The 26,281-nt window shown below is 32.1% G+C and overlaps 3 protein-coding genes across 4 annotated transcripts; 1 reads left to right on the forward strand and 2 right to left on the reverse strand.

The window, feature by feature from the left end:
• The first annotated feature begins 411 nt into the window (after window positions 1-411).
• Window positions 412-7,736, forward strand: LOC128177052 (TM2 domain-containing protein CG10795-like). The gene is made up of 3 exons (XM_052843574.1): window positions 412-430; window positions 5,629-5,843; window positions 6,110-7,736. The coding sequence occupies exons 2-3, from the start codon at window positions 5,697-5,699 to the stop codon at window positions 6,545-6,547; spliced, it is 585 nt and encodes a 194-aa protein (XP_052699534.1). The 5' UTR covers window positions 412-430; window positions 5,629-5,696; the 3' UTR covers window positions 6,548-7,736.
• Window positions 7,737-8,771: 1,035 nt separating this feature from the next.
• LOC128177054 (neo-calmodulin-like) lies at window positions 8,772-12,405 on the reverse strand. 2 transcript variants are annotated; one of them, XM_052843577.1, is made up of 5 exons: window positions 11,736-11,893; window positions 10,682-10,709; window positions 10,401-10,544; window positions 9,629-9,871; window positions 8,772-9,114 (listed from the first exon to the last, which is right to left on the reverse strand). In XM_052843577.1, exons 1-5 carry the CDS (start codon window positions 11,781-11,783, stop codon window positions 9,074-9,076), a joined length of 504 nt encoding a protein of 167 aa, XP_052699537.1. In that variant the 5' UTR covers window positions 11,784-11,893; the 3' UTR covers window positions 8,772-9,073. The 2 variants fall into 2 exon arrangements, with proteins under 2 accessions (XP_052699537.1, XP_052699538.1); XM_052843578.1 differs by lacking the exon at window positions 11,736-11,893 and adding an exon at window positions 12,004-12,405 and having other exon boundaries at window positions 8,773-9,114.
• Window positions 12,406-13,107: 702 nt separating this feature from the next.
• Window positions 13,108-25,441, reverse strand: LOC128177062 (uncharacterized). Its single transcript, XM_052843585.1, has 10 exons — window positions 25,313-25,441; window positions 25,184-25,211; window positions 24,585-24,728; window positions 23,695-23,792; window positions 23,376-23,523; window positions 21,417-21,517; window positions 17,799-17,829; window positions 17,533-17,667; window positions 17,071-17,307; window positions 13,108-13,535 (listed from the first exon to the last, which is right to left on the reverse strand). The coding sequence occupies exons 1-10, from the start codon at window positions 25,352-25,354 to the stop codon at window positions 13,483-13,485; spliced, it is 1,017 nt and encodes a 338-aa protein (XP_052699545.1). The 5' UTR covers window positions 25,355-25,441; the 3' UTR covers window positions 13,108-13,482.
• Between the last annotated feature and the right edge of the window lie 840 nt (window positions 25,442-26,281).

Genomic DNA, 26,281 nt, shown 5'->3' on the forward strand with positions numbered 1-26,281 from the left:
AAATTTACAAGACAAGATGACAGTATTGTTTTTATACAGGTAAAATACTAGTAATTTCCGCAGGCTAGATACGAAGCAAATCTTGACAGCTTGAACATGTTTAATATCATTTTTCAAATTTTTCGTCAAGAGGTTTTAGAGTTAGATAATTGATAACTGTGTTTATAACAAAAACTTCAATTGCTTAAAGGCAACTGATTTAAGTGCAAATACAGGTTCAATATTTTAACATAATTTTTGCGTGTTTTATCACTATCACTATTTCAAATTAGATCTTGGACACTGGTACATGTAATAATAGGAAGTAACTAACACTAAGGTTTTATTTATTATTTATCGGCGATTATGAAATTTGCCGGTATTTTTTATTTTACTACATGTATATATTATCGGGCACGGCATCCCGAAAATATAATCGGTGTAAACAATGGCTGTGTTGGGGTGATACTAAAACAAGTCCCACGGAGAAAACAAGTCCCACGTAAGTCCCACGTAAGTCCCACGGCAAATGCGGCTATATATCGATATAATTATGATTGATTATGATTAAATATGATAAAATAATATTAATTCACTCAACAAAATATTTTTATAAGCTTTTATTACGGATTTATCGATGTTGGTAAAGATAGATAACTCGTACGTAGAATTCGTACGACAGTAGAAGAAATCTATATACCCGCCGTTTATTGATGGATAATTTAAATTTTCTTCAACAAAAAAAAAATCAAATAGCAATAAAAATGACTTTATATTCATTTCATAACACAAACTAAGTAAAAGTTGGGTAAGTAGACAACTTCACGCAGAATGCATTCGCCCGCCGAGAAAAGAGCACACCTGCCGCTTACCTGATGGGCGATCTTAATGTTTTACTTTTATTTTCTAACTTAAAAAATGATCATATTAATATTGATAAAAAAAAATACCACATTAATTGATTAACACTCACTAAATTAGTAAAAATCATGAAAGTAAAAAAAACTTTACGCAGAATCCATAATCTAAACAACTAATTGCTAATTTTTTTTATTTTATTTTTATTTTTTTGTATGTTTTGTATGTTAGTCTTTTATTTCATTGTACTTAAAAATGCATAGATAAAATTATTAATTTCATAACGCAAATTTAGAAGAAAAAAAGCGCGAATGACTTAAAAATAAAGGGAAAACTCTAACATAGAATTCTTACGACTGTGGGTTTAAAATGCACGCCTGCCATTTATAGTTGTGTCATTTTATTTGTAAATTATTTCAGATGGCTGTAAAGTTAGAATTCTGCCTTATGATTATGTTCAGAAGAGAAGTTTACTTATTGCTGTGATTAATTTATCATATTACATGAAGTTGGGTGATACGAGTTTTATGTATTCCGTATAGCACTCCTTTTAAGTTTGACCCAGTTCTGTTCTCTCTAAGAACTGTCATATGTTGTAAATTTTGAATTTACTGGATGGGTTTAAATACAAAATTTACACATGTTGGAAATTTTGTATTTACACCCACCCAGTAAATTCAAAATTTACAACATGACAGAACCATGCGTTCATTCAGAGTATTTTTTGGGGGGTAGGGGGGTATTCAGGTTTGTCGGGGGAGGGATCGAGGCATACTTTTGGTCATTTTACGATGAAAATTTACGAAATTTGATTTTTTTTCCAGGGGGGGGGGGGGATTCCACCCCATCCTCCGAATCCCATCTAGATCAGCTCATGAAAAGTCTGTTAGTGGTGAAAATCTTCCTAAAAGTCAAAGAAAAAATCTTGCATCTACTCCAAAAGAAAAAAGAAAAAAAAAGAATGATGATTAAAATAAATATTTGATGGAAGTTCATGAGTTATACTAACATATACATGTAGTGTTATTAAATTGTTATTGTCAGCAAGAACATTCTAGTCTACGGCAGCTTACCGTTCACGAGACTGTTCCACGATCTTTGGGTCTAAAGACCAACTCCGTTTTAAATGTTTTTTTTCTACATAATGAATGAAAAATCGTGTTTCAATCATAGAAACCAGCAGAGAACGTCATATTTTTCGAAACACTTAAGATAAAAGAGAAGGCTTTGAAAACATGTATAAATATATAGTTGTTTGCTTGTCAATTTTCAGCAAGGAATCAAACTGTTTTCTCGAGATTTCCATTATATTCCCCCATTTTATTCGGAAACCTATGGAAATCTATACATATGTTAAAAGTAACTTTCTACTGAAATAAATGTTTTCGACTTCTTATTTTATCGAATTATTCATAACTGCTAGAATCACTCAAGCGTATATGTATACAAGTATGTATATTTATAAACATGCATTTCTTTCTCTCTTTCTTTGTCTTCCCTCCTTCTTTCACTTCATCTCTTTCTCCGTCTTCTCCATCCATCTCTCTCTTTCTTTCTCTCTTCATGAACGGAAAAACCATACAAACATCGAGAGAGAAAAATACTTATATATATATGTAGTTGAACCTGAGTTTAACTGTTCTAGTAAATGTATTTTTTCAATACAATTAAATACATTTATAGAGAAAACTATCAAGCAAACGGGATTGAATGTGTAGGAAAATAAATAAATAGCTATAGACATGCACAAAAAAATCTGTGCCAATATATCAATCATTTTCAAACTGATAGACATATTTTAATATTTTTGTAGAGATTCAGTAAGAGTTCCACTGCAACATTCACATTCTAAATGTTCGAAAAGCAAAATGTCGTTCCGACAATTTTAATGAATCACACTGAACAGAATGAATCGAAGGTCGAGAAATGTTTTACATTTGATAAAAACAGGGACGTATATACTAAGTATATACGTCCCTGATAAAAAGAAAGTCAAGAATAATGCAAGAATAATGAATGGCTGCATTACCAAATATTATTGATTTTTTAATGTATATACATGTATTTATTGACATGTGCATATGTTTTTCATACGACAAACAATCATTCACTTCACTTTCCCTCAAACGGTTACACGCAGAGTTTTGTATAAAAAAAAAAAAGAAGAAGAAGAAGCGGGGGGACCATTGTCACAATCTGAACACGAACACGAATGAATGTATTTTTTATCTCTATAAATCATTTACTTATTACAAAATAACTTGCTCATTATTTCCTTTACTACTTTACTATAATATTTGGGGCTAGTGGAAGGGGGGGGGGGGGGCTACATGTCCAAAGATGATTGGTGATCGTTGGCTCTACCTATACACGTGTATATATACACTATATACACGTGTTAGTTTCTTGTATATTCTGTGTGAATTGAACGGTTTTTTTGTCGCTTAAGAAACAATAGACCTTTACCTACCTGTATATTGGGAGACGACCGTGAAGCACACCGTGTACACAACCCCCACCCCACCCCATCTCTCTCTCTCTCTCTCTCTCTCTCTCTCTCTCTCTCTCTCTCTCTCTCTCTCTCTCTCTCTCTCTCTCTCTCTCTCTCTCCTTTTCTCAAATGTTTTAGGTGACTAGGAAAAATAACAGTTATGAACGAGTAGATCTACGAAACACATAAAAGTTATGTTTCAAAATACTATGCAGTCCACTTTTATTATTCCCGTTGATAGAGCAAGGTTGCTACATGCAACAGAATTATCAGAATTTCTGACACCCAATTAAAACTTATATGTAATCTTTATTTAATTGAAGACGAATAACACTCAATCCTTATATATCTCATGTACACTTACACTGAACACTTAATCAAAAAATATTATAAGCCATCAGTGTTTTAACTAGTCAAACTTAAGTATAATTTCTACAGTACATTCATAACCGTAAACATTTAAACATGTGTGTTACTATCTTCGAGAAGCTTATAAAATACAGAAAAACAAAATTGTTTTTGTAAAGGAAAGTATAATTCATTATTATTTACGAAACAGACCAGACATATATTAACCACGAAGATTGCCATACAGCTTAATTATTTGATGAATATGCTTCACGGAGCATGTCAGTTTTTTTTTTTAATTTTTTATATTTTGTACGCATTTTTCCTTATTAAGAAAATGTACCGTTGAAGTGCATAAAAATAAACGATATTTCATATGACATCACAATAACTTATGAGGGTAATTTTATGAAAGTTTTAAGTTGAAGAATTTCTAACCGTTTTATCGCCGAACTTGGACGAACAACGCTTGAAAAATGAGTCAAAAACTTTGACGTCTGTTATATTTATGGACATCTTGGAGCACCGGGCCGTCATTTAATTTTGTGTGCACGCAGGAAAATCTCCGATGGAGATCAAAGGGTTCTTATATGAATGCTACTATATTTTTTTTTATAGGAAAAACGTTTACAACTTGAATCACAGAGGTTTAAAGATGGAAAAACTGGGTTTTTTTTAGCCCTTGCAGCACCCCCCCCCCCTCCCATACAGCCGGGATCTTGCACTTATAGATTTCGCTTATTTACCTCATCTAAAGTCGAAACTGCGTAGACAGAAATTTTTGGACCTAAATGATTTACGATATGCCACAAAAGGCATTATACAAAAGCTTGACAAATAGTGGTATGAACGTGCATTTTATAAATCGGTTAAATGTTTTAAAAAGTGTGTGGAACTGAAAGGTGTTTACTTTGAAAAAGAGTAACATGTTTAACTTTCAGTTGTTTGACGTCACCTGACTTCGTGGAAATATGAAATGTTGCTCCATAAATCTAATTCACGCAAAGTAAAAATCGCTGTATCTTTTGGAGAAAAAAATTAAATTCATATGATTTTTTGCATACTTATTTTCAAATGGTAGTCATTTAATAAAACATACGCCATCCTACAAAGTTCACAGTAATTTTGCCGTAAATCACTGTCTGCGAAGTTTTCTAACAACCCTCGTACAGTTGATTAAAAAAAAACTAAGGTAATGAAAAAATCATATCCATTGATATAGGTAGGTATTCGACAAGATTAATTTAAGCGTACACATGTACATTCCTTCAGGCTTGTGTGTTTGATTTGAACATATCTTATTGTATACATATATATCAGATACATATACAAATGGTTTGGACACAAGTTCTGACAACTTACTAGGTCTTTACCATTTTTGTGTGTTTCGTATAGACTAGTTCTTAAATCTTTCACTGTATTATAATTTATCATAAAAGCCATAGTGACAGGCATAATAATTTTTTGTTTAAAATATGATCATTTTTAAGTTAGAAAATATAAAACATTAAAATAACCCATTAGGTAAGCGGCAGGAGTGCTCTTTTCTCGGCGGGCGAATGCATTTTGCGTAGGAGTTGTCTACTTACCTGATTTTTACTTAGTTTGTGTTAATTAATGAATATAAAGTCAACTTTTTACTGCTATTAGATTTTATTTTGTTGGAGAAAATTAAAATTATCCATCAATTAAACGGCGGGCATATAGATTTCTTCTGCTACCGGATGAATTCTACGTACGAGTTATCTATCTTTACCAACATCTTTGATTTTTCGTCGATAAATCCGTTATAAAAGCTTAAAAAAATATTTTGTTGTGTGAATTAATATTATTTTATCACATTTAATCATAATCAATCGTAATTATATCGATATATAGCCGCATTTGCCGTGGGACTTACGTGGGACTTACGTGGGACTTGTTTTCCCCGTGGGACTTGTTTTAGTATCAGCGCTGTGTTGTGACTGCGAATCGGATTTAATGTGAAACTAGTAGATCATATCGTCACAAGCTGGCAACGATGCAGTTACAGTCAAATAGAGTTTTTTGTTTTGTATTTTACATCATTCTCCAGTTTAAAAATTCTGCAGCGAGTGACCTTAGATGCGAGGACTTGTTAATGGGACAATTCTATTGTAAAGATCCAGTGATAGACACGGAAACTCAAGTAAGGTGATTTTTGAAAGTGTGTATGTAATTGGGTTATAATAAGTTGTAACTTTGTAAATCCTTATTTTCATGTGATGATGAAATCTATAATGAAAAAAATAAAACACATTGTATTATACTTATATAAACAAATAACCTCTCTCTTTCTCTCTCTCTCTCTCTCTCTCTCTCTCTCTCTCTGAGAGAGAGCTTTTCATAACAAACTGAGAAGATATACTGGTACTATCATCAGTATAAATTTAATTTTATTCTTGGCATTTTCAGGCAGAAATTAACTGTGATCCAGAGAAAAAGACCACACCAACTGAATGTGTTGTCGCAGAAGGAATAACCTGCATTCCCCAAAATTCAAACACACTTTACACATTCAATGGAACAGAAGTTGGCTTCTACAAGGAAGCTCCTTGCAGATGGACGAATGGTTACAAGTTCGAGACAGCATTACTCCTTTCAGTCTTTCTTGGGATGTTTGGGGTTGACAGATTCTACCTTGGGTATCCCGCAATAGGACTTTTAAAGTTTTCTACTCTGGGGTTTTTCTTTCTTGGACAATTGATTGACATCCTCCTGATAGCCCTTCAGGTAGTGAAACCTTCGGATGGATCCGAATATATCATGAACTATTTCGGAGTTGGTCTGATTCATATTCAGGCAAATAATGACACATATATTAAGCCTGACGAGTCGTGGAATATGTCATGATACCAGTTGAAATAGATTCACTTAATATGTAATATATTTTCCCTTTTGAATGCTGGTTACATCAATAAGAGATTTTTTTTTCTCCAAGAATATGTGTACTTTACAATTATTATGTAACATTTGATATTTTAAAGGAAATCCTGCATAGTTCTATTTTGATTTAAGCAATGTAATGTAATCAACTTTTATTTGTGTTGGTTTAAATTCAACAAAACAAAATTTGAGACAAAGACTATATATGAATTTCAATTTCCAACAATTGGATTGTTTTGCAGCTAGATAGATTTGTGATGAAACTGTTCTTGCAAACATAGAAAATTTAATAATCTCAGAAATATAACTTGGTATGCAATTATCAGATATCGTACTGCATGATAAGTTTTGATGGTTCTTAGCTGAGAAAATTGATGTGCGAGTCTTTTTGTCAGTCATAATGCATTATTCCTTAACAATGAACATTAGTAACTTTAAAACTTTAGTTAAGATATTATCTTAACGAAAGTTGATGTGTAGTATTTGTTGGATAAGAACATGTATGAATTATGAAATTTGTGATCCCCACCAACATATATTTGCATTAAAAAAAGTGTAAAACTGAGGTTGATTCTCTTTCTCACTGCTTGGGCATCCTGCACTGTACAGACTCACAAAGTACATGGAAATGATGAGCAGAAAATTTTTTATTAAAATTGAATTGAATTTTATTTCCATAGGTTTGAGCTATGTCAATCATATCGTGAATAGACATGTGTTACATTAAAAATTTAATTGAAAATCAAAGTATTCGGGACTTGCCCCAAACAGTTAGTCAAGAATACTTTGATTTTAAGACTGTGAATAAAATATTATAAAAATAGTCCACTGAAAATTCGTTTGAGACTAGTACAGTGCACGTCAGTATTGTTAGTACTAAAATACCATTCTATGAATCCTTCACATGGCTGCATTTTTCTCAGGTGACTACTAAAGCTTATGGTTCTTCTGTAATTAATAAGCTATTTTTTGCATTGGGGTTTTATAAAAGAACATGTTTTTATGGTTGATAAATATTGTAATGCCTTGGGAGATATAACTCAGTATATAATAATAGTACACGTATACACGATTGGCAATTTCTTCTTGCTTCTTAAAACTGATGTTTTATGTGAGTATATGTAAACTTGTAATAAAATGAAATGAGGAAATCGAAGTTTGATAACTTGTCAATATACAAGCACAGGATAATTCACAGAAGAGTTTTCGTTCTTGGAAAAAGAATTTTACTGTGCAATTTATCAGAGATGTCGAAACATGTAAATAAATGCAGAATTTTCTTCTGAACGTTCGAGTTATAAAATTTAAAGACCTGCACGGGGCTAAAGTGCAAGTATACACAATGTCATCATCGTGAGGCCTTTAAATAAAACATCTCCAGGTTTTTATACCTTCATCGTACATCTGCATTGCAATGCTCTGTTGTATATTATCAAACTGTTCCTTGCTGTTTATAATTCAACACGTTCATGCATTGTTAAAGTGTCAACATTGTTTGTCATTTGTCTAATAGACATGTACAATGTACTTAAAGTATACACTTACAAGAATGCACTTATAAAAATACCATTTTTATAGGAACAATGTTTCTCCGGTTGTCACTGGCTCAATAGTTTCTGGAGCTTTATTCTGTCCCTTGTCGCCGTGTATTTAACACATAATTTAAAATTCCAAAAACCTAAGACCATTACAGACGAAGGCTTTATTAGTGCGACAATTCTACCATTATTCATGGCCTTTTGATATCGTATTGCAAATTAAAATGGTGTACAGTTTTCTAAGTTCTTAATTGAAACCCAAAGCTTTGATATACATGTATTTGGAGGGCTTTAAAATGTTCACACTATGCACCAATGCGACAACTGATTTTCACCCTTTTCTTTGCGAAATAATATTGTATCGCTAACTTTGATTTTTTTTCAGATTGCGATATGTAAAGGGAACTTCACGATTTTTTTTTATGAACTTACGTATCCGAAAATACAAAAAAAGTCTGTCAAAAATGTAAACTTCGTTATTAAAGGGGGGGGGGGGTGTGCTTGCTTTTTCTGTAGTTTCAAAATCAACAAAGGTTGATATAGGGGTGCCCAAAAATCATCAGACAGAAAGAGAAGTATCGCAAATATTTTCAAACTCGCTTTGTAAGATATCGTAAGTTCATAAACGACGCACATAACAATTAAAAATTTCGGTAGATAGACTGATTGTATTTTGTTTTGGTTGTATGGTTTTTATTTAAGATAACACAAATCCATACACATTTTTGCATTTGTCAAGTATAACAGGTATAAAAGATTTCAAAACGAAATAATATTCACATTTGATATACAAAACAGCAATTAACATAATTGATGTTGGGTTTTTTTTCAATAATGCATTGAAATGAAATAATATGTCTACGGAGGCGTCAGGGTATGTAAAAACATGCGTTAGTTGAATTAAAAACTCTCTCTCTCTCTCTCTCTCTCTCTCTCTCTCTCTCTCTCTCTCTCGTTATTGGGGTTTCATGCCACCTGCCAACATGGCCGTAAATTCTGAAAAAAAAAAACGAAAGAAGACCAATGTCAACATTAACTGCAAATACAATGTAACTATAAATTCATCGCTGATATGAATCTAGCAATGCATGGATAATATAATGGACTGAAGTCTTATTTTCCAATATTCTTTTATCAATTCATCTAGCACATAAAGCACAAATCTTAATTCCCATGAACATGCATATATAAGGTATAAAAGCATTGAAAACAAATAATGTAAGGAAAAAAAAACACAGTCCGTGGTAAGTACACTATAAACGAGAAAAATATAGTTATTTAATTTATTTATTCAATGTCAAATTTAAGATTCAAATTCTTCATCTGGCAAAACGTACAAATAAATTTTTGAATTAAAATAAATACATTTATATTCAGTTAACCTTTAGAGTACTTAGGAGCAGATTATACAGATATTGTGTCCTATCCTTTTTGACATGTATTTTTTATAAAATAAGATGTGGATTTCTACTCCGTAAAAAACCACAAGTGCATTTTAAAAACAAGATACCCTCGTAGTCAATCTGTCCGTCTCCGTCTCGATCCGCCTCCATTAACATCTCGTCTGCTTCGTCATCAGACAGTTTCTCTCCCAGGTTCGTCATGATGTGACGTAATTCTGACGCCGTGATGTAGCCTTTGTTTTCTTTGTCGAAGACTTTGAATGCCTCCCTGATGTCATTTTCAACGTCCACCTCTTGCATTTTTCTAGCCATCATTTGTAGAAATTCATTGAAATCGATTATTCCATTTCCTGATATAAAAAATCAATATTGGTAAACTTTTTATCAGTAATTTGGAATTTACCTTCATTTCTTTTACATATACATAAACAACCCTGTTTTTTTTTAATCATGTCATCAAAAATTCATTTATTCATTTTGTAGGTCTCATGTTTTCAAATTTTATTTCAAAAGCTGAGTGTAGATCGAGCATATCAATTTCAATTTTACTTCCTAACATTTTGGACTAAATATATAAATTTTTAAATGGATAGGCAATTTATATATTTTATATGTCAATGGTGTGGACATTTAACACAAATGCAGCTTAGCTTCAGTACGTAAAAAGTAAAACCCGATTGCATTAAGACATGTACATGTATCTGAGAGTGGGGTAACAGATAGATATTGATTGGTTATAATACTTCTTGAAATATGACTAGAAGTTATATTGAAAAAAAAAACAGGACATGAGTTTAAATTTTGCAAGTGGAGAAATAATCCAAGATATCTACTAGATCTACCAGCAGTTTCTTAATGTCTATATTTAAATCTAATCACCATCAACATCAATTGCTTCCACGAGGTCATCGAGTTCCTCGGGGGACGGATTTTGCCCCAGGGACCGGAGAACAACCCCAAGTTCCTCCGTGGATATAGTTCCATCACCATCTTTGTCAAACACACGAAAGGCTTGACGATACTCTGTTGAACAACAATTAATCAACTATGTATAAATATACTAGAACATATGGCTCATTTCAGACAGCTAGAAAATGCCATTAAATTTGGACACTTTTTAAATAATTTACAGCCGTACAAAAAATGAAATCAGTATTTACCTTCTACTTGCTCCTTGGTAAATTTTTCCTTAACAAAAGAAAAGAGAGATCAATTCATTAAAATGAATTTGCAAGCTGCTAATTGTGGACATGTTAGTATTTTTGAAATAATTAAAAAACAACCAAAGCAGAGTATTATGGAAATAGCATCCAGTTTTTGACACGAACTGGAAACAGAATGAATTGCGAAGGATGTAAAACACGAATTTGTTTATTTTAAATCTAAAATACGGCAAGTTACTTGAAAATTGCATATATTTGATGCCATCCTTTAAAAATGTTTGTTTGGAATTGGCGCCTGTGGTTTTCTAGACCAAGGAGGAGGGAATTTATATACATATTTTTGTTTTTCGAAGTTTAACTACTCAAAAATTAGTAAAAAATAAAACTCTCAATAAAAAAAAGACTCCATTTTTTTGCTAATAAAATTTTACCAGCGGGGGTATTACAATGTGGCGGGAGGCAATTTCAAACAAACAATAAAAATCATTGTGGCCTGACTTGATTTTATACCTGATTTGTTTTGAACTGTCGAGGATAGATATGTATTTCAAACCCGAGGAAATTCACGTGAGACTGACACGACATTGAAGCTAATTAGTAGCGTTTCACGTATATAAGTTGAAATTTATGTGGATTGCTTGTAGGGAAATAACCAAGCGACTGAAGTTTAAAAGGTTTAGCATTCAAGTTTGAATAAATTTGCTGTAATAGAAGTACGCGATAATTGTACACAAATTATAATTGCCTCGTATTCTTGAGTTTATAATAATGTTCCGCTTTAAATCCTTTAGGTATCTGGGACTTTATCATACCCAATGAACTTAAAACACTGGTTTCTTTCATAAATGTTAAAAAATTTAACTGTCGAGGTATCATCTCTATTTTTCTTCGCACATTTCACAAATTCTCACCACACAAGAAAATATTTATAAATCGAAAACAAAATTCAGTCTATATAAAATTGACGAATTGCTACAATAGAGCCCCATAGTGTTCTATAAAAAAAATCAACGAGATTTTCAACTTGAAATGTTTTACTGTTTTTACTTACAGGATCGTAGTCTTCCTCAATTTCCTCACTTTTTTGAGCGCTCGACATATTCGCAGTGCGCGAGATGAAAAGGGGGGTATAATTTTAACCATAATGAAAGTTTTCATAAAAGATTTTTTCTTTTCCCATTGAATTATACACTTGTACCACTCCAATCGATCAGTAAATCAGCCAAAATAGCCATGCATTCAAATCTTATTTCGTACAACAAAAACACATAAAATAAAGAAATGGCGGTCGGATGAAAAAAATAATTGACGTTACTTACCATTTTGAATAGCTATATTGAAGGTTAAATCCCGAGGCACCCTGACTGTTTTCTTTTGGCATTAAAATTGGCCTATATATCTACAGCGAAAATGGTCTGTTACTTCATTAACAGATCGAGTGATATACGTGATTTTTTTCTCCTTCACCCCTCAGTTCTCAATAAGGGCCGATGATGAAAATTATATCTTTTTCTTTCTTCTCTCTCTGTCTCTTTAATAATTTTACATAACATTTAACAACGTCATGTTGTTTCTTGAAAGGTGGCGCATTATATTATCAATCGCTGTGCTTGGCGATGACAATCTACGTTTCAGAAGACTTCGGAGATTTACAGAAAGATTTAAAAAACTGAAAAATAAAAATGTATACCCAGTCCAGCCCACCGAATATATTTTACTTTTCAAAATGATGCCAAATTAAGCAGAAGAAATTTGAACATACAATAGGAGCGATTTGAAAGGGGAGAAATCATAAAAATATTTGCTCTCCTTCCTGTGTCTCCAGCGAAACTTGATTTAAACAACCTCAGTTTGCAAATAAACAAGGTTTGTATTAAATATTCAATGCACACTTATTGTTTACATTTGGGATGAAGCTATTGTAAAAGGATCTCGCTGTTTCGTTTTAAATGAATACATTTTAGAGATTGTTGCACCAACAAAGCGGCTGGATATATATTAAAGTCAAACCCATTTGCTTAAGGATTAAAATTTCATTTATAAAGTACTTTTAAAGTTTGGTGGTTTAACATTGTACATCTGTACTACAGATGGTACACATTGCAAACGCTCATACATGTATCTACATTTTGCACATGCAGGTCGGATAATTTAAATATCTAATAAAATGATTGATACTGTGGGTTTTTTTAGGGGTAAAAATCCCAATAAAACCTTATATGATTAAAACTGTCATTCGATCACAACTGTAAATGACCTAGCCTGGCCATTCAGCCACATTTCCAGTCATTTCAATCCCATCCTGTCCGTGAAATGACAATTTTATCTCGTTCAATCGTCATCCCCCCCCCCCCCCCCCCCCGAACAACCCAGTTAAAACACTACTAGTAACGTGAAACAAATACAACAAGGAAGACATGATCGAAAACATTCATTTATAACATGATTCCGGTTTGTATTATTGATAAATAGGATTCTTTGTTTCACTTCGATTTATAATGCAACATGTTAATACTGTAATGATCCTTCCATGGTGTACAAAATACTAGTATTACACGCAATCTGGACTTAAAATTTCCCAAACTTTTGTCATTGTCAAACAATTTTGATTAAAATTTAATGTTCAACACAATAACAATAATTGTGAAACTGTTCTGTATAAACCAGGTAAGAAACACTATACATATCAATACATGTTCATAAAAAGATAAACAAACCGAACAGAAAAAATACGATTAAGATAATTATATGAAGTCAATGTGGCATGGTGATAATTCTGTTGATGTTACATATTTCTATTAAACCTCTTCTTTTTCTTCTTCGAAATTTTTCTGCATCATACGTTCAAACTCTAAAATATAGAAACATTATGATGAGGGGTAAGACCCGCTCTGTATAACTGGCCAAGGGCCATAAAACTTATACGAACTAACTTTTGATCCCAGTCTCACTTTTACAAAGGAGCATAAATGAGTGAAAAAGATAAGAATGAGTTCAAACGTAGGTTCGTCCGCACCAACACAGACTAGATGTATTTAAAAATATCGTGGGTCATTTAAACTTGAAGTGAAAACCGACCCTACAGTACAGGCAACGCGGATCCCGTATTGGCCCGCGTTACCGTCACGGTATTTTTATCGTTCCCGCGATACACCATCGCGGTTTTTGATCGCGGTATGGATTGCGACCGTGATGACCCCGCGATGGTGTGATTTACCGTTATTCCTGGTGCTGCTTGTTGTTGTTACTTTACCTGTACTGTACATTACAGGCAATGCGGGTCGCGTAAATCCACGTCAAATATGCGACTTCAGATTTGAGCATAACAGCTGCATTGTAAATAAATTGTGGTCCATATTATTATAAAATTAATAAATTATATTTAAGAAATAGAATTTCATGAAATCGGAAACTACATTCGAATTACAACATAACATGATTATTACGCAGTTAAATTTTGTGATGTGTAAATAAGAACACACATCTTTGTATTTGACGTGCTTATTTCAGTTATTATTTCTATTAGTTAATAATCCTGTTTTTATAACAATCTTAAAATTAAATATTTTCATTAGATGAACTCGTATCAAGGCAGAGCAATTTCATCTTCTCGTTTTATAAGTTGACACGCATAGCGCCGTAAACTGTCAATACTTGTGTATGTTTTAAATTTAGAAATGAACAAATGTCGGGAATCAACTAACAAATTTATTTTTCCATTCAATGATAATATTATCATTCATATATAAAGTTGGTGCTGCGTGAAAGCACATGGAATCATAACGTGTTATCAGTATGCGTCATATAAAGTTTAAGTCACGATCATTTTCTGTGTATACATGTAGTGATTAACAAACTCAGGGTAGAAAACAACATGCCCTTGAGGGTTTTCACACCTATTCACGACAAAAGAAAAAGTCTATATCGCGTACGGCTTCGACTAATCGCACAACACCTTACAGGAGAGAGAGAGAGAGAGAGAGAGAGAGAGAGAGAGAGAGAGAGAGAGAGAGAGAGAGAGAGAGAGAGCGTTTAGGCGTAATTTAACGTACAATTATGTGAAATATACTAATATCCAATACTAAATATTCATAAAATTAGTATTCATAAAAGAATATATATGGTACACTGTGATTGAATCCATCATGCAATTTCAGATTTGAGTCCACGTGCTGCACCTGTCAATCAAATCAGCCCGCTAGCTCTACCACGTGTTTTCTCCATGATAAAGTTTCGTTCTATTAGTTTTATTTTTTATAAAGAAAATATGAAGTATGTTTAGCAGTTAAGTTTTTTTTTTACAATGTTCGTGATGCATGATATACTGTGTTTGGAAAGTTTATTTCGTTGTGTTTTTTCTCTATCGCTCGTTTAGTTTATAATGGAGGATTTTTGCGGGAAGGAACATCTTCAACACGTTTAGCGGTTAAAGAACGCTGCAAAATGAATTATTTATTTGATTTAACTATTAGTAAAATTGTTTGATATGCATGTAGAAACCTTCTTGGTCAATCGTAACACAGATTATCTACCTGCCTCATTCCTGTGTATTCTGTGCGTACAAGCGTAGAGTGATTTCCTGTCAGTGCGACGGTTTCACACCTTTGTGTAAAACAGTAAAACAATTAGGACTAAAGTCAAATAAGTTAACTTCGACAGTCATAAAGCGGTGGGGGGAGGGGGGGGGGGGTAAGGTTACGATAACAGGAAACGGGTTTACATATTTGTAGTAGCTTTCAATAAGATTACATGTACATGCACACATAAATTTTTTTTTTATCGGCATGAAATATCAACAGCAAAACTTTCGAACTATGTTCTTAATTTCTTTGAAATGTGTAAGAACATAAGAACGGTTTAACAACATTTCCTTCTCAAAAAAAATTATTCAGTTATTCTGTTAAGAGAGAGAGAGAGAGAGGGGGGGGGGGGGGGCTCGGTCGCGAGCGAACGCTAACCTCCGTAACGGCGGGTAGCTGGTACACCATCACGACACCATGACATGGGATACCCACAATATCTTTCGATTACATAATTTTATGTAACTCTGGGTATCTCTAAGGCTCCTTACTCTATTTGTTATATTTCAGTTCAGAGAGATACACGTTAATTAGATTTTTCGCAATACAATGGGGCGTATTCGAAGGTGGCAAAGAAGTTGATGAGAAAGGAGAGGCTGGTAGACACTCGGTATCTTCCATCTCTCGCAGCTTGGCCCTCATGTCCTGCTCACATCCAGCATGCAAGACCAAAGCTCGATCGACTACCTCAGGCCGGCCCCACTGAACGTCATACTTATTTCCACACTGAATATTCAAGTTAGACTAAGTCTTGAAGAACACACGGCTTTAAAGATTGTCGTCGCAAACGTAACGCTCTAAAAAGTGGGAATCCTCGCGCAATGACAAACGACGAGTCATACATGTACCTAAAGTAACGCAACACAAATTCACTAAAACGTGAATTCACAAAAATGTTCTTTACACGTAGAAGACCTTGTAAGAAATGAACGGTACGTACTAAAAATACCGGGTTGGTAATTTTATAGGAAGCCCTAATTTTTAATCACTTGCTCATCATTAGTTGACACGCATGGACTTCAACAACAAACAATACAAATGTAGGCGGACCAATTAATTGTTAAGAAAACACAATCACACTGCGTACACATTTATAATTATATTGGCAATTAAAATCATTTCCTGATAATTTTTGATTTAACGACCTTTTTAAAATATGATAATGGATTCGAAAATATTTTATTTGCAATTGCTGCACAAGTATTGAATTAAATACTTTTATAATTTATTTAATAGCTATGAAATAAAAAAAAATAGTAAAAAAGACTCCAAGTATTTCGATTATAATCCCTGTCAAAATCTGGTTAAATATCGTCATTAAATATAAAGAAACATGCAATTTATTTGTCACTCGGGGAGATAACTCCCGCTTGTATACGATACTTTTCCATCGATAATTTTACCGTGGCGGGGACAGGTAGATGATGAGTTTACCGTGATGGGAACGCGGTATACCTGTCTCACCTGGCCGATCACCTCGATGTGTTTATACCGTGACGGGGCGCGGGAAACACGGGATCCGCGTTGCCTGTACTGTAAATCGTAATTTTAATTTTGCATGGTATTAATACCTTACAAGGAAGCGAACAGAATTCATTTCTTTCAATTTAAAAACCAGGTAAAAAAAGAGAGCAAACAATTCAAGAAAGGAAGTCACACAAGATTGTTCATTAACAAATTTAAAATGCAAAAAACGGGATTACTTGTATGTCACTTATATTGGATTGAAAAACTGAGCAAATTGTCGTGAAAAAGATTCACTTTTTATCACTCAGCCAATCAATGAATCGATCAATCAATAAATACCTGCGTAATTGATCCTCCCATCTCCGTCTAGGTCTGCCTCCTCCATCATTTCGTCAATGTCAGAGTCTTCCAGCTCGTGTCCGACCAGGTTTTGCATTCCCATTTTAAGTTCATTCCAGTCAATGAATCCGTTTTTGTCGACGTCAAAGGTTTTAAACATATCGTTTACCTCACCGACAGCAGCAGTTTTTATGGTCATCAGATTCATAAATTCGTTCATGTCCAGATGTCCATTTTCTGTGATTCAAATTGGATATCTCTATGGTGGGTTTTTTTTTTCTCAAAAAAGAATCTTCTTTATATACCATTGTAAAATTGAAATTACTCAAGAATTCTTATTGCTGTCTAAGAAAATTACCGTACACGTTAATATGTTTTCAACTTATGGTTTAGTTCAAAACATGTCAATTGATGAAATGAAAATCCAACAATATTTAAAATAATCTATAAAATAATACAAACCGTCCTCATCAACTGTTAAAATCAAGTCACGAATTTCCACTTCGCTGGGATTGTGACCCAACTTCCTTAGAGCAATTCCTAGTTCTCTCTCTGACAGAAATCCATCGCCATCTTCATCAGCCTCACGGAAAGCATCTAAAAAAGTTGAATGACGTCTGAAACTGTGTATGGATATTCAATATAAATCAAAAGAAGGAGGGAAACATTTTGTTGAATTTTGTTCATGTTTTTATTGTTAATATTTTGAATCTACCTCATGTACATACCAATGTAGACTTCTTGTGCAAAATTATCCGTCTGTTGAAAATAATCAAAGAAAAAATGAATTACTTACTCAGTTAAACTATTCATTAATCATACTAATGTACCCAGATTTATAAAATGATACAAACAAATGTCCAAATACGATGTAAATGCAACTCTTTGAATCTTCGATTAGACCACATTGAAACAACATGAACAGATTTTATACTAAAGTGTAGACGACCTTACTATTTTGATAATTCCACTCAAAACTATAATATACAACATACATGTTTTACAACAGTTTTATTCAATACAGTTATATAAATCATTACTACACGTGTACGGACGTTGATCTCACCTTATTTTTTTTGGCAGGGAAGGTTTTTTTAAAAGCTGTTAATCTGATTATCCTTTGACTGTTAAATGTTCGACAACTAAAGACACTCTATATAATCGTTTCAGGTATTTTTTTTTAAAGAAATAACTGAAATTGTGAGGGATTTAATTAGGGAAACATTTTTTGGTTTAAAATTAATACTGATACTTGTTACATAACAATACATACTTATCATCATTTAACATTTACAAAATGCCTATAAGCAATCATGCAATTTGCTTTTATTTGATGGATTTCAATTTTCCCAAAACTTTTTTTTTTTAGTTTTTAAGTGGGAAGGAAATTAATGTAATTGTTGGTACAATGGTAACGTTAAAGATAATTATTGGAATTTTATCAACAGGTCGTCAATACTTACATCATTTTGCTCCTATATATGAAAATATAGCAATATTATATTTTTGGATTACATTAGAAAGATGTTTATTGTACCTTACCAATACACTTCAACAAACTGTAGTAGCAAGTTTTAAAAGTAAATTAATTTATGAGGCAAATATTCAACTACTTATGCACACAAATGTACAGAGAAATATTAACAGCGGTTTTTGCAACTATTCAATGACATTTTCTATTCAAAACGCGTACACTGTTATGCTCTAGTCTCCCCCCAGTACTAGTATACATTGGATAACTTGATTCATATCCAGAATTTATAGAATTTTAAAACATTAACAACAAAGTTAAAACAGGACTCTTTGTATATCAATATAAATTGTAGTATCAATGCATTAATCATTTATTATATCTTCTACAAAACTGGTTTTTCATTCAGCCAATAGGAAGGTCAGCAAACAAACATTAATAAGAATAGGGAATAGTAGGGCTACAGAAAAGGAATACGATTTGTTAAAAACAAAAGTAAACGGTTATTGTAATATAACAAAGGTTTATTGTAAACAAGGACAAAGTGAGAAAAATAAAACATCAAATAAGGAGTATATAACTCACGTCTAAGTTGGACTGATCCTGCAAAATTGGGACATTTGCATTCAGTTAATTTGTTCAATATTTGAATATTTTAATACATTTTCTCCTATAAGATACAATATCTAATTTTAAAATTATACTTAGATAATAAATTAGATAAAATCATCAGAGTTTGCATGTATTCTATTAATAAGAATTTTGAACATTTTTGAATGACACTTCCTTAGGCTATTATATAAATTTTCAAAGAAAAAAATATCAACCAAATTATAGCAATATTAGGAGGTTGCTGAGGGAATGGCTACATATAATGTTATATAAAGACAATTAAGTTTGGAATCGACATTGATCAATAATAACATTTTACATAGTATTATTATATTAGTGTTTTGCTTCAAATAAGGCATATTATACTGTAAGTTTATAATTAAGATTCATGTATACATGCTTATTTTTATTAAGGACGATCATAAGAAAAAAACCCAGGAATTTCATAAAAAGGAGAACGACTTGTTAGACGCTTCTTTAGACTCACTTCAGTGGGATTTTCGACCTTAAATCAAATTATTACCATATTAAGTACATGTATGTTACATTACAAATGCAAGTGATAATAGAAACAAGATAATTTCAATTAATGTATTTATATTAAATTGTTGACCTAGCCTTTTTTAAAAACACATTACGTTATATTATATTCAGTGGGTTGTTTTTTTTTTTACCTTTAAATAAGTTTAGAGATATAAAATTAAAGCTTAGTTTAAAACTTTTAAAATAGCATTAAGATTTTCAGTAGTAAATTCAATAACAAAAGATACTGGTTATTCAAATTTTGTGTTAACATTCTTACTTTATTTCAAAAGACAAAACACACTTGTTACACAAAAAATGACGCACTACATGTATTAACATAATGACAAGATTTTGGCCTCACTTGAGTTTGGTTTTCATCCTAAAGAAATAAAAATAATAATGAAAAAATGAGAGAGGAAGTCGTGGGTCATTATTGATTATTCCCAATAATGATTAATCAATGTATTATACCTTAAGCTTTGCTTACTTTAAAACAAATAATACTAAAAAAGAGAACTAATGAGAACTAGTAAATTTAGTATTCCATTGATGTGATTTTTATAATCACAAAATGATTGAAGCATAAGATAATAATACATAAAATGTGGAATAGTTAACGAAAAACATTTTTTTAAAGTGGTGAATATGGATGAACATGCATATGCACATAGGAAATTGCCACCGGTAAAGAAAAATGTCACCTCAAATGATTCTATTCGAGTTCAGTTGGTGAGAAAGTGCATTTTCAATAAATACCCTAATCTGTACACTGACACATAGAAGGCATTTTTACCGTCAGATAAGATAATAGACATAAAGATCATTCTCTGAATAGAATCAAGTACAGACATACTACATTCTCCCCCAATACACGTTTAAAGAATAGTAACAGAATGCGCATTGAAAGCCCTTAGACTTCGAGGGTAGATGCTTTTTACTTACGAGAGTAAGATACCCCTCCTGATTAAAGATAAACGACAAGCAATTACATAAAAACCATTTTTTTTAAAAATCCCTTTAAATTTGAAACGACCTTTGTGATATGACATTGTGACTACACTTTAGTGGCTATAAAACACTTATTATTATAAAGTTAAATTGACCTACCTTTTTTATACAGTTTGTGCTTAATCCATCTGTGTAGCATTTTATGGCGTGATAAAGAGATTAATCTTTAATCACTTTGCCAAACCTATCCACATATATCTAGGTTTATTTCATAACTTAGCATGAAATATTTTTATGATATTTGAATGCTTGAAGAAATACCAAATAAAACATCTTTGTCTATTATTTCAAGTATCGGTAAATATTACAGAAAAAAATCTTAATAAAAATTCAGATGATGATTAAGTTTATTTTATTTGATATATTTTGATAGCATGTGGGCATTTCATCTGTGATAAAATGTTCGATAAAAACTTTGTTGTATTTCTTTAAATATTTAATAGATTTGTTTTACAACATAAACAAATAAATATAACAAACTTTAAAGTACAGTTAATATGAAGCCGACCCAAGTTTTATTAAACAATCTTTCTCATAACCTTTATATATATGTGAATAAATATGCATAATAATCATTATATAAACTTGTACTCACCATTTTCACGACTCAGTCCATACCATGGTATCGACGACTTCGTGCTGGACTGAGACAATGTAGGTCGAGGGAATTAAACCCTTACCACGCGGTCTAATTCGGCTTAACCTGGAGTATTTTTATGAAAAGCTATACCGGTTTTGTATTAGTATGTTCCGGAACAATTGGAACCTTTCCATGAGCAGTGTCTACCATATGTTTGTTTTCATTTGCGATCAGATAGATCGACACTGTTTCTTTGTTATTATAAAACAAATAAATTTGAAGTACATAATATCTGTATCGTCTTAATAAATTCTAATGCGATTATTGTACAATAAATCTCTTGGATTATATGTATTACAATCATCATATTGCACATGTGCATGTATTTCATCTGATTAACTTATAAATAGATAGAATCATTTTTTTGTTTAGGTCTTTCTTAAATATTTAAGTGCTTATTATATTTGTAATTATCCACAGTTGAAATTGTTTAATTCAGTTTATTCTAATTTATCTCTTAGCAAACGATTTTTAATTGTCACATTCTACCCCATTAAATGTACTACAATAAAGTTTTACTGCAGGTTTTGATATACAAATAAAAGTAAGAGTTTGATTTGTTTCTCCATCTTCAGCTTTTATATCAAGCACTATTAATAATAAACTACTCTAGTAATTCCATAATATTTTGAGTGATTAATAGAAATACACAAGAAGTACAATTAAAATCGGTGAAAGAGGGAAAATCCACTTATAATTTTCACACGGAAAAATTATCAAAAAACAAAATCAGATTTAAGATTTATAATGGGAAAATCAGACATTTTAACCATTTGGAAATCATAATACCTGGCACAATTTTTCAACTTTAACATCCGGATACTTCATGTCTGTTGCAGAGCACATTACCTGTGGACTTTTCATCTTTAGTTGTGAATTGAAACCAAGCTAGAGGCGACGTTTCACAGTGGAAATCTTGGGATTTTTTTCATACTTTGAATGTACATCGCTTAAACCCTGAGGTATTTATGAATTTCAAGCACTTAAGCAAATCGTGCATCGAAGATATTTTGGGACAGACTATATTACTATGGCATAATATCTTTATATCTAAGTATGGTTGTACCAATAACATTATTATTTTCAAAAATATTCTGGTTTATACTTTAAAAGTAATGCTTGGTGGCAAAGTTTTGTATTTTGTATTTTCTTGGGTAAAGCTCTGTTGAAAGACTGGTCGCCAATAGGAAAACATTTACACCTTTATAATTTTAATCTGTTTCTCTTACTCTCATTTCCACGTTTACTTTTCTTAGTTAGGATGCACCAAATTACAGTTGTCTAAGATGTGGGTGTATTCTTATTTTTTTTTATCATAAAAGGTTATAGATAGATGACGTCATTTTATATACTAGTATATGTCCTAATTAATAAGATATAAATATGAGGCATTGAAATATACATGTCTTTTACGGATACCAAACTTGGGAAAATGAGTCAGACATTGTTCGCACAAGTCATCTGAAATCTAAATGCAAGTTAAATTAAAATTGCATTTGATGAGGAGTGTACACATTTATACAGGTTTTCAGGCTTCGCGTGAAAAATACAATGAATAAATGAATAAATAAGTAAATGAATATAGTTTATTGATCATTTGATCATAAAAAATAACAATAACAAAGTTATTCTTATAACACATATACAGATACCTTGTTCTATAAATCGAATAATTATTACGTATATATAGAAATGAAATACAAACACCAAGACCTTTGCTTTTTTACTCTTTTGTTAATAATTTCACAAACTCTGAAATAGAGAAAAACACCAAAAATTATTTTTAACACAACACAAAGAAATTTAGCATGCACTATATTTTTAAAACATTTTTCAACAACTTTTTGTATTTCAAACTTTTTATGAATAAAACCTTAACAAATATGAGGGAAATTTTCAGAAAGCGTTTATCCAACATTGCAGTTCTACATGTACCCGGGTTCTAAATATTGTACACAACTTTTTTGATAGCTTGAACTTTTCAAAACGCCCTTTAACAACAGAAGCTTATATGACTTCTCAGTCTCTGTTTGTTGAAGCAGAACATACCTTTGTATTTGACTTTCCCGTTCTTTCCTATCCCCGTCATTGTCATCATTTCGTCCACGTCACTATGAGACAATTTCTCTCCTAATGTTGTCATTACAGACCGAAATTCCTCCATTGTTATGTATCCCCTTTTTTCATCGTCAAAAATCTGTAAATGAAGAATTTCAATCAGACATTTTGATATTTTTTTTATTAAATTCTAGTAAATACTTTAAAAATGTATTAACCGATTAAAATCCTTGATGTATCAAGTATAATGAACTTCGACCTTGTCAGTGAACGGACAAGTGGTTTTGTAAGACAAAGAAAAACTGTTTACCTCAAATGCCTCTATCAATTCTTGTGGCGAATCTATTGGCTGATTCATCCGATTAGCCATCATAGTGCAGAATTCTTCAAATTCAATCTCCCCACTTCCTAATACAATATGGAAAACAAACAGTAGCCTGCATGTCAAAGGTGTTAACGGTTTAGCATACTAGGATTAATTAGGTCTTACATTACAAATGCATCGGGAGACCGTTAAAGGATTTTAAGATTGCTTTTGGTTGGAAACTCAATGACAAACCCCTTTTAAAGACTTAAATGCAATCAAGTGAAATTCAATATTCTTTTCCTTTTCTTTCTTTGTTTATTGCGCTTAGTTTTTAATACGTAATGAACTATGTAATATTGCTTAAGCCCGGTGTAACCTGACATGTTCTTATAGAAAACTGATCAGCTATGAAGTCGTAATTAAAGACCACCGCCCCAAGACATTAACCTGGCATTTAAAAAGGTGTACTAAATGACAAGATAAGACGTTCTGATATTAAATTCCAAAGAAAAGCATCTTACGACTGATATGATAAGATATAATTTATCTACCATGCAGTTACTTACAGAGGGGTCTAACTTAAGACGTAGAAGAAATGGATTTGTATTTTCTTTTGAGATTTCCAAAACCGTAATATCTTAAATGTTCTTGCCTATCTCATATGATATTCATGACAAAACTTAAAATGTATTTTCCCCGAAAAAGTCATTGGAATCAATTCATTTAATTCGTATTTATTCATTTATTGTACATGTACATTGAATATACAGCCAATTCAGGAAATTGCAAACTCAAGCTATATACATTCTATCATAACTTAATAGGAATTTTCGAAACTTACATGACTTAAATGAAATCTTCAAATGGTCGTTTTTGTCACTACATTTACCTACCATCTTCATCTACCTCTGCGATCATTTGCCGGAGTTCCTCTTCTGAAGGTTCCTGTCCAAGTTGCCTCATCACCGTCCCAAGTTCATCACTGTTCACTGTACCATCTCCATCCTTGTCGAAAAGGAGAAAGGTTTCCCGAAGTTCTGCATCACAACAGACACGTTGCATGTAGTACAGTGTACAAAATGTAATCAGGTATATTGTTAAAGTTTTAGGGAAAATAAAAACTATGGTTCCCAATTCGGTTTTACCGGTAGAGAACTTAAAGCCATTTCGGGAAAAGTTTCAAAAAGATGCAAACTTGTGGGTTAAAGAACATTAGGTAACGTTATCTTAACACCAGGGCCATAAAACTTAAATATGGTCATTTTATATCTCAATCTCACATTAACAAAAGGAATATAACAGAAAAGTGAGACAGGATTTGAATGTTTTCTCTGTTTTATGACCCCATCCCAGTAATTATACTGGTCAACGTAATGGATCGTACAGAATTATTGATTTATGTTCCGTTGAATTCTTTGATCATTAACAAGTATAAAAACAAAATGAGGCATATTTTCAATGATCATATCTGATAAGGAAAAAAAAGATTTACCTGCGATTTGTTCTGCTGTAAGAGTGTCCTGTTCGTAAAAAAATAAATGTAACATGAATTTGATTAACGAAGTTTTTTTAGACATAAAACTATGTCAATAGATATTACAAACTATCACAGATAATCTACCTTAACTTTCTTTTTCTTTCGACCCGACGCCCTATACGACATGTTTCAACCCAAGGAATATAAGTAAAGAAAACTTCTGCCGATCTTGTGGACAATACCTATTTCCCCTACCATCCTAATGCAATTGATTCGTTGTCGTTTGACAAACCCTCGCTAAATTTCAATATCCTTTGTGAAAACACGAGAATTTATTCGTGTTTATATTGGTATCATCTTTGTTTTTGTAGAGATAAGAATTTTTACAATTGGAAACTATGAATAACTTAAATAAAAGAAAATTCAATTGGGGGCTTAGAGTAACTTGAATGCTCATCAAAATATTATTGCAGATTTAATACATGTAAAATTACTTACCATGTTAGATGTTTTCAGGACAATTCTTTTTTATGTAGCTTCATTTCACAAACTCTGTTAGGATTTGTTTTATGTCTGTGTTAATAAAAAAAAAACCGGTTGCCGCTGAGAAAACTTCACAGTTGAACAGTTCTGATTTACTCCTCTTTTATCTCCAAGAAGAATTTAAATGACTCTATCAATACACATGTGTATTTCACTAGCGCCTGACCCGGTGTAACTTGATAGACAATTTGTAGCTTTTGTTCCGTCGATGTTGATTTTGCAAGCAAACGAGATTAACTCTTAAAGTCTTCTGACTGCACGGAGCGTAAATCCATTTTAATTTCCTATTGTTATTTATAACCCCTTGCACACGATGCATGCATGTTTGCCTTCTGGTAGAATATGCATAGAAACCTTACCAGCTGGTGGTATACGTATATGAATATCGAATACCAATTGTTCTCGAGTTTTTTATTACTTCAACACGCTTCAAGATATCAAATATTGATATATTTTCGATTTGTCGGAAATATATAATGTTTCGATGTCAATATTATCGATCAATGTGTTGTAAATCCAATATTTCGCCAAAAAAGTATGAAAAATATTAAACGGCAATACATGTATTTA

This window comes from Crassostrea angulata, chromosome 3 (assembly GCF_025612915.1).
Source record: "Crassostrea angulata isolate pt1a10 chromosome 3, ASM2561291v2, whole genome shotgun sequence".
Lineage (NCBI taxonomy): Eukaryota > Metazoa > Mollusca > Bivalvia > Ostreida > Ostreidae > Magallana > Magallana angulata.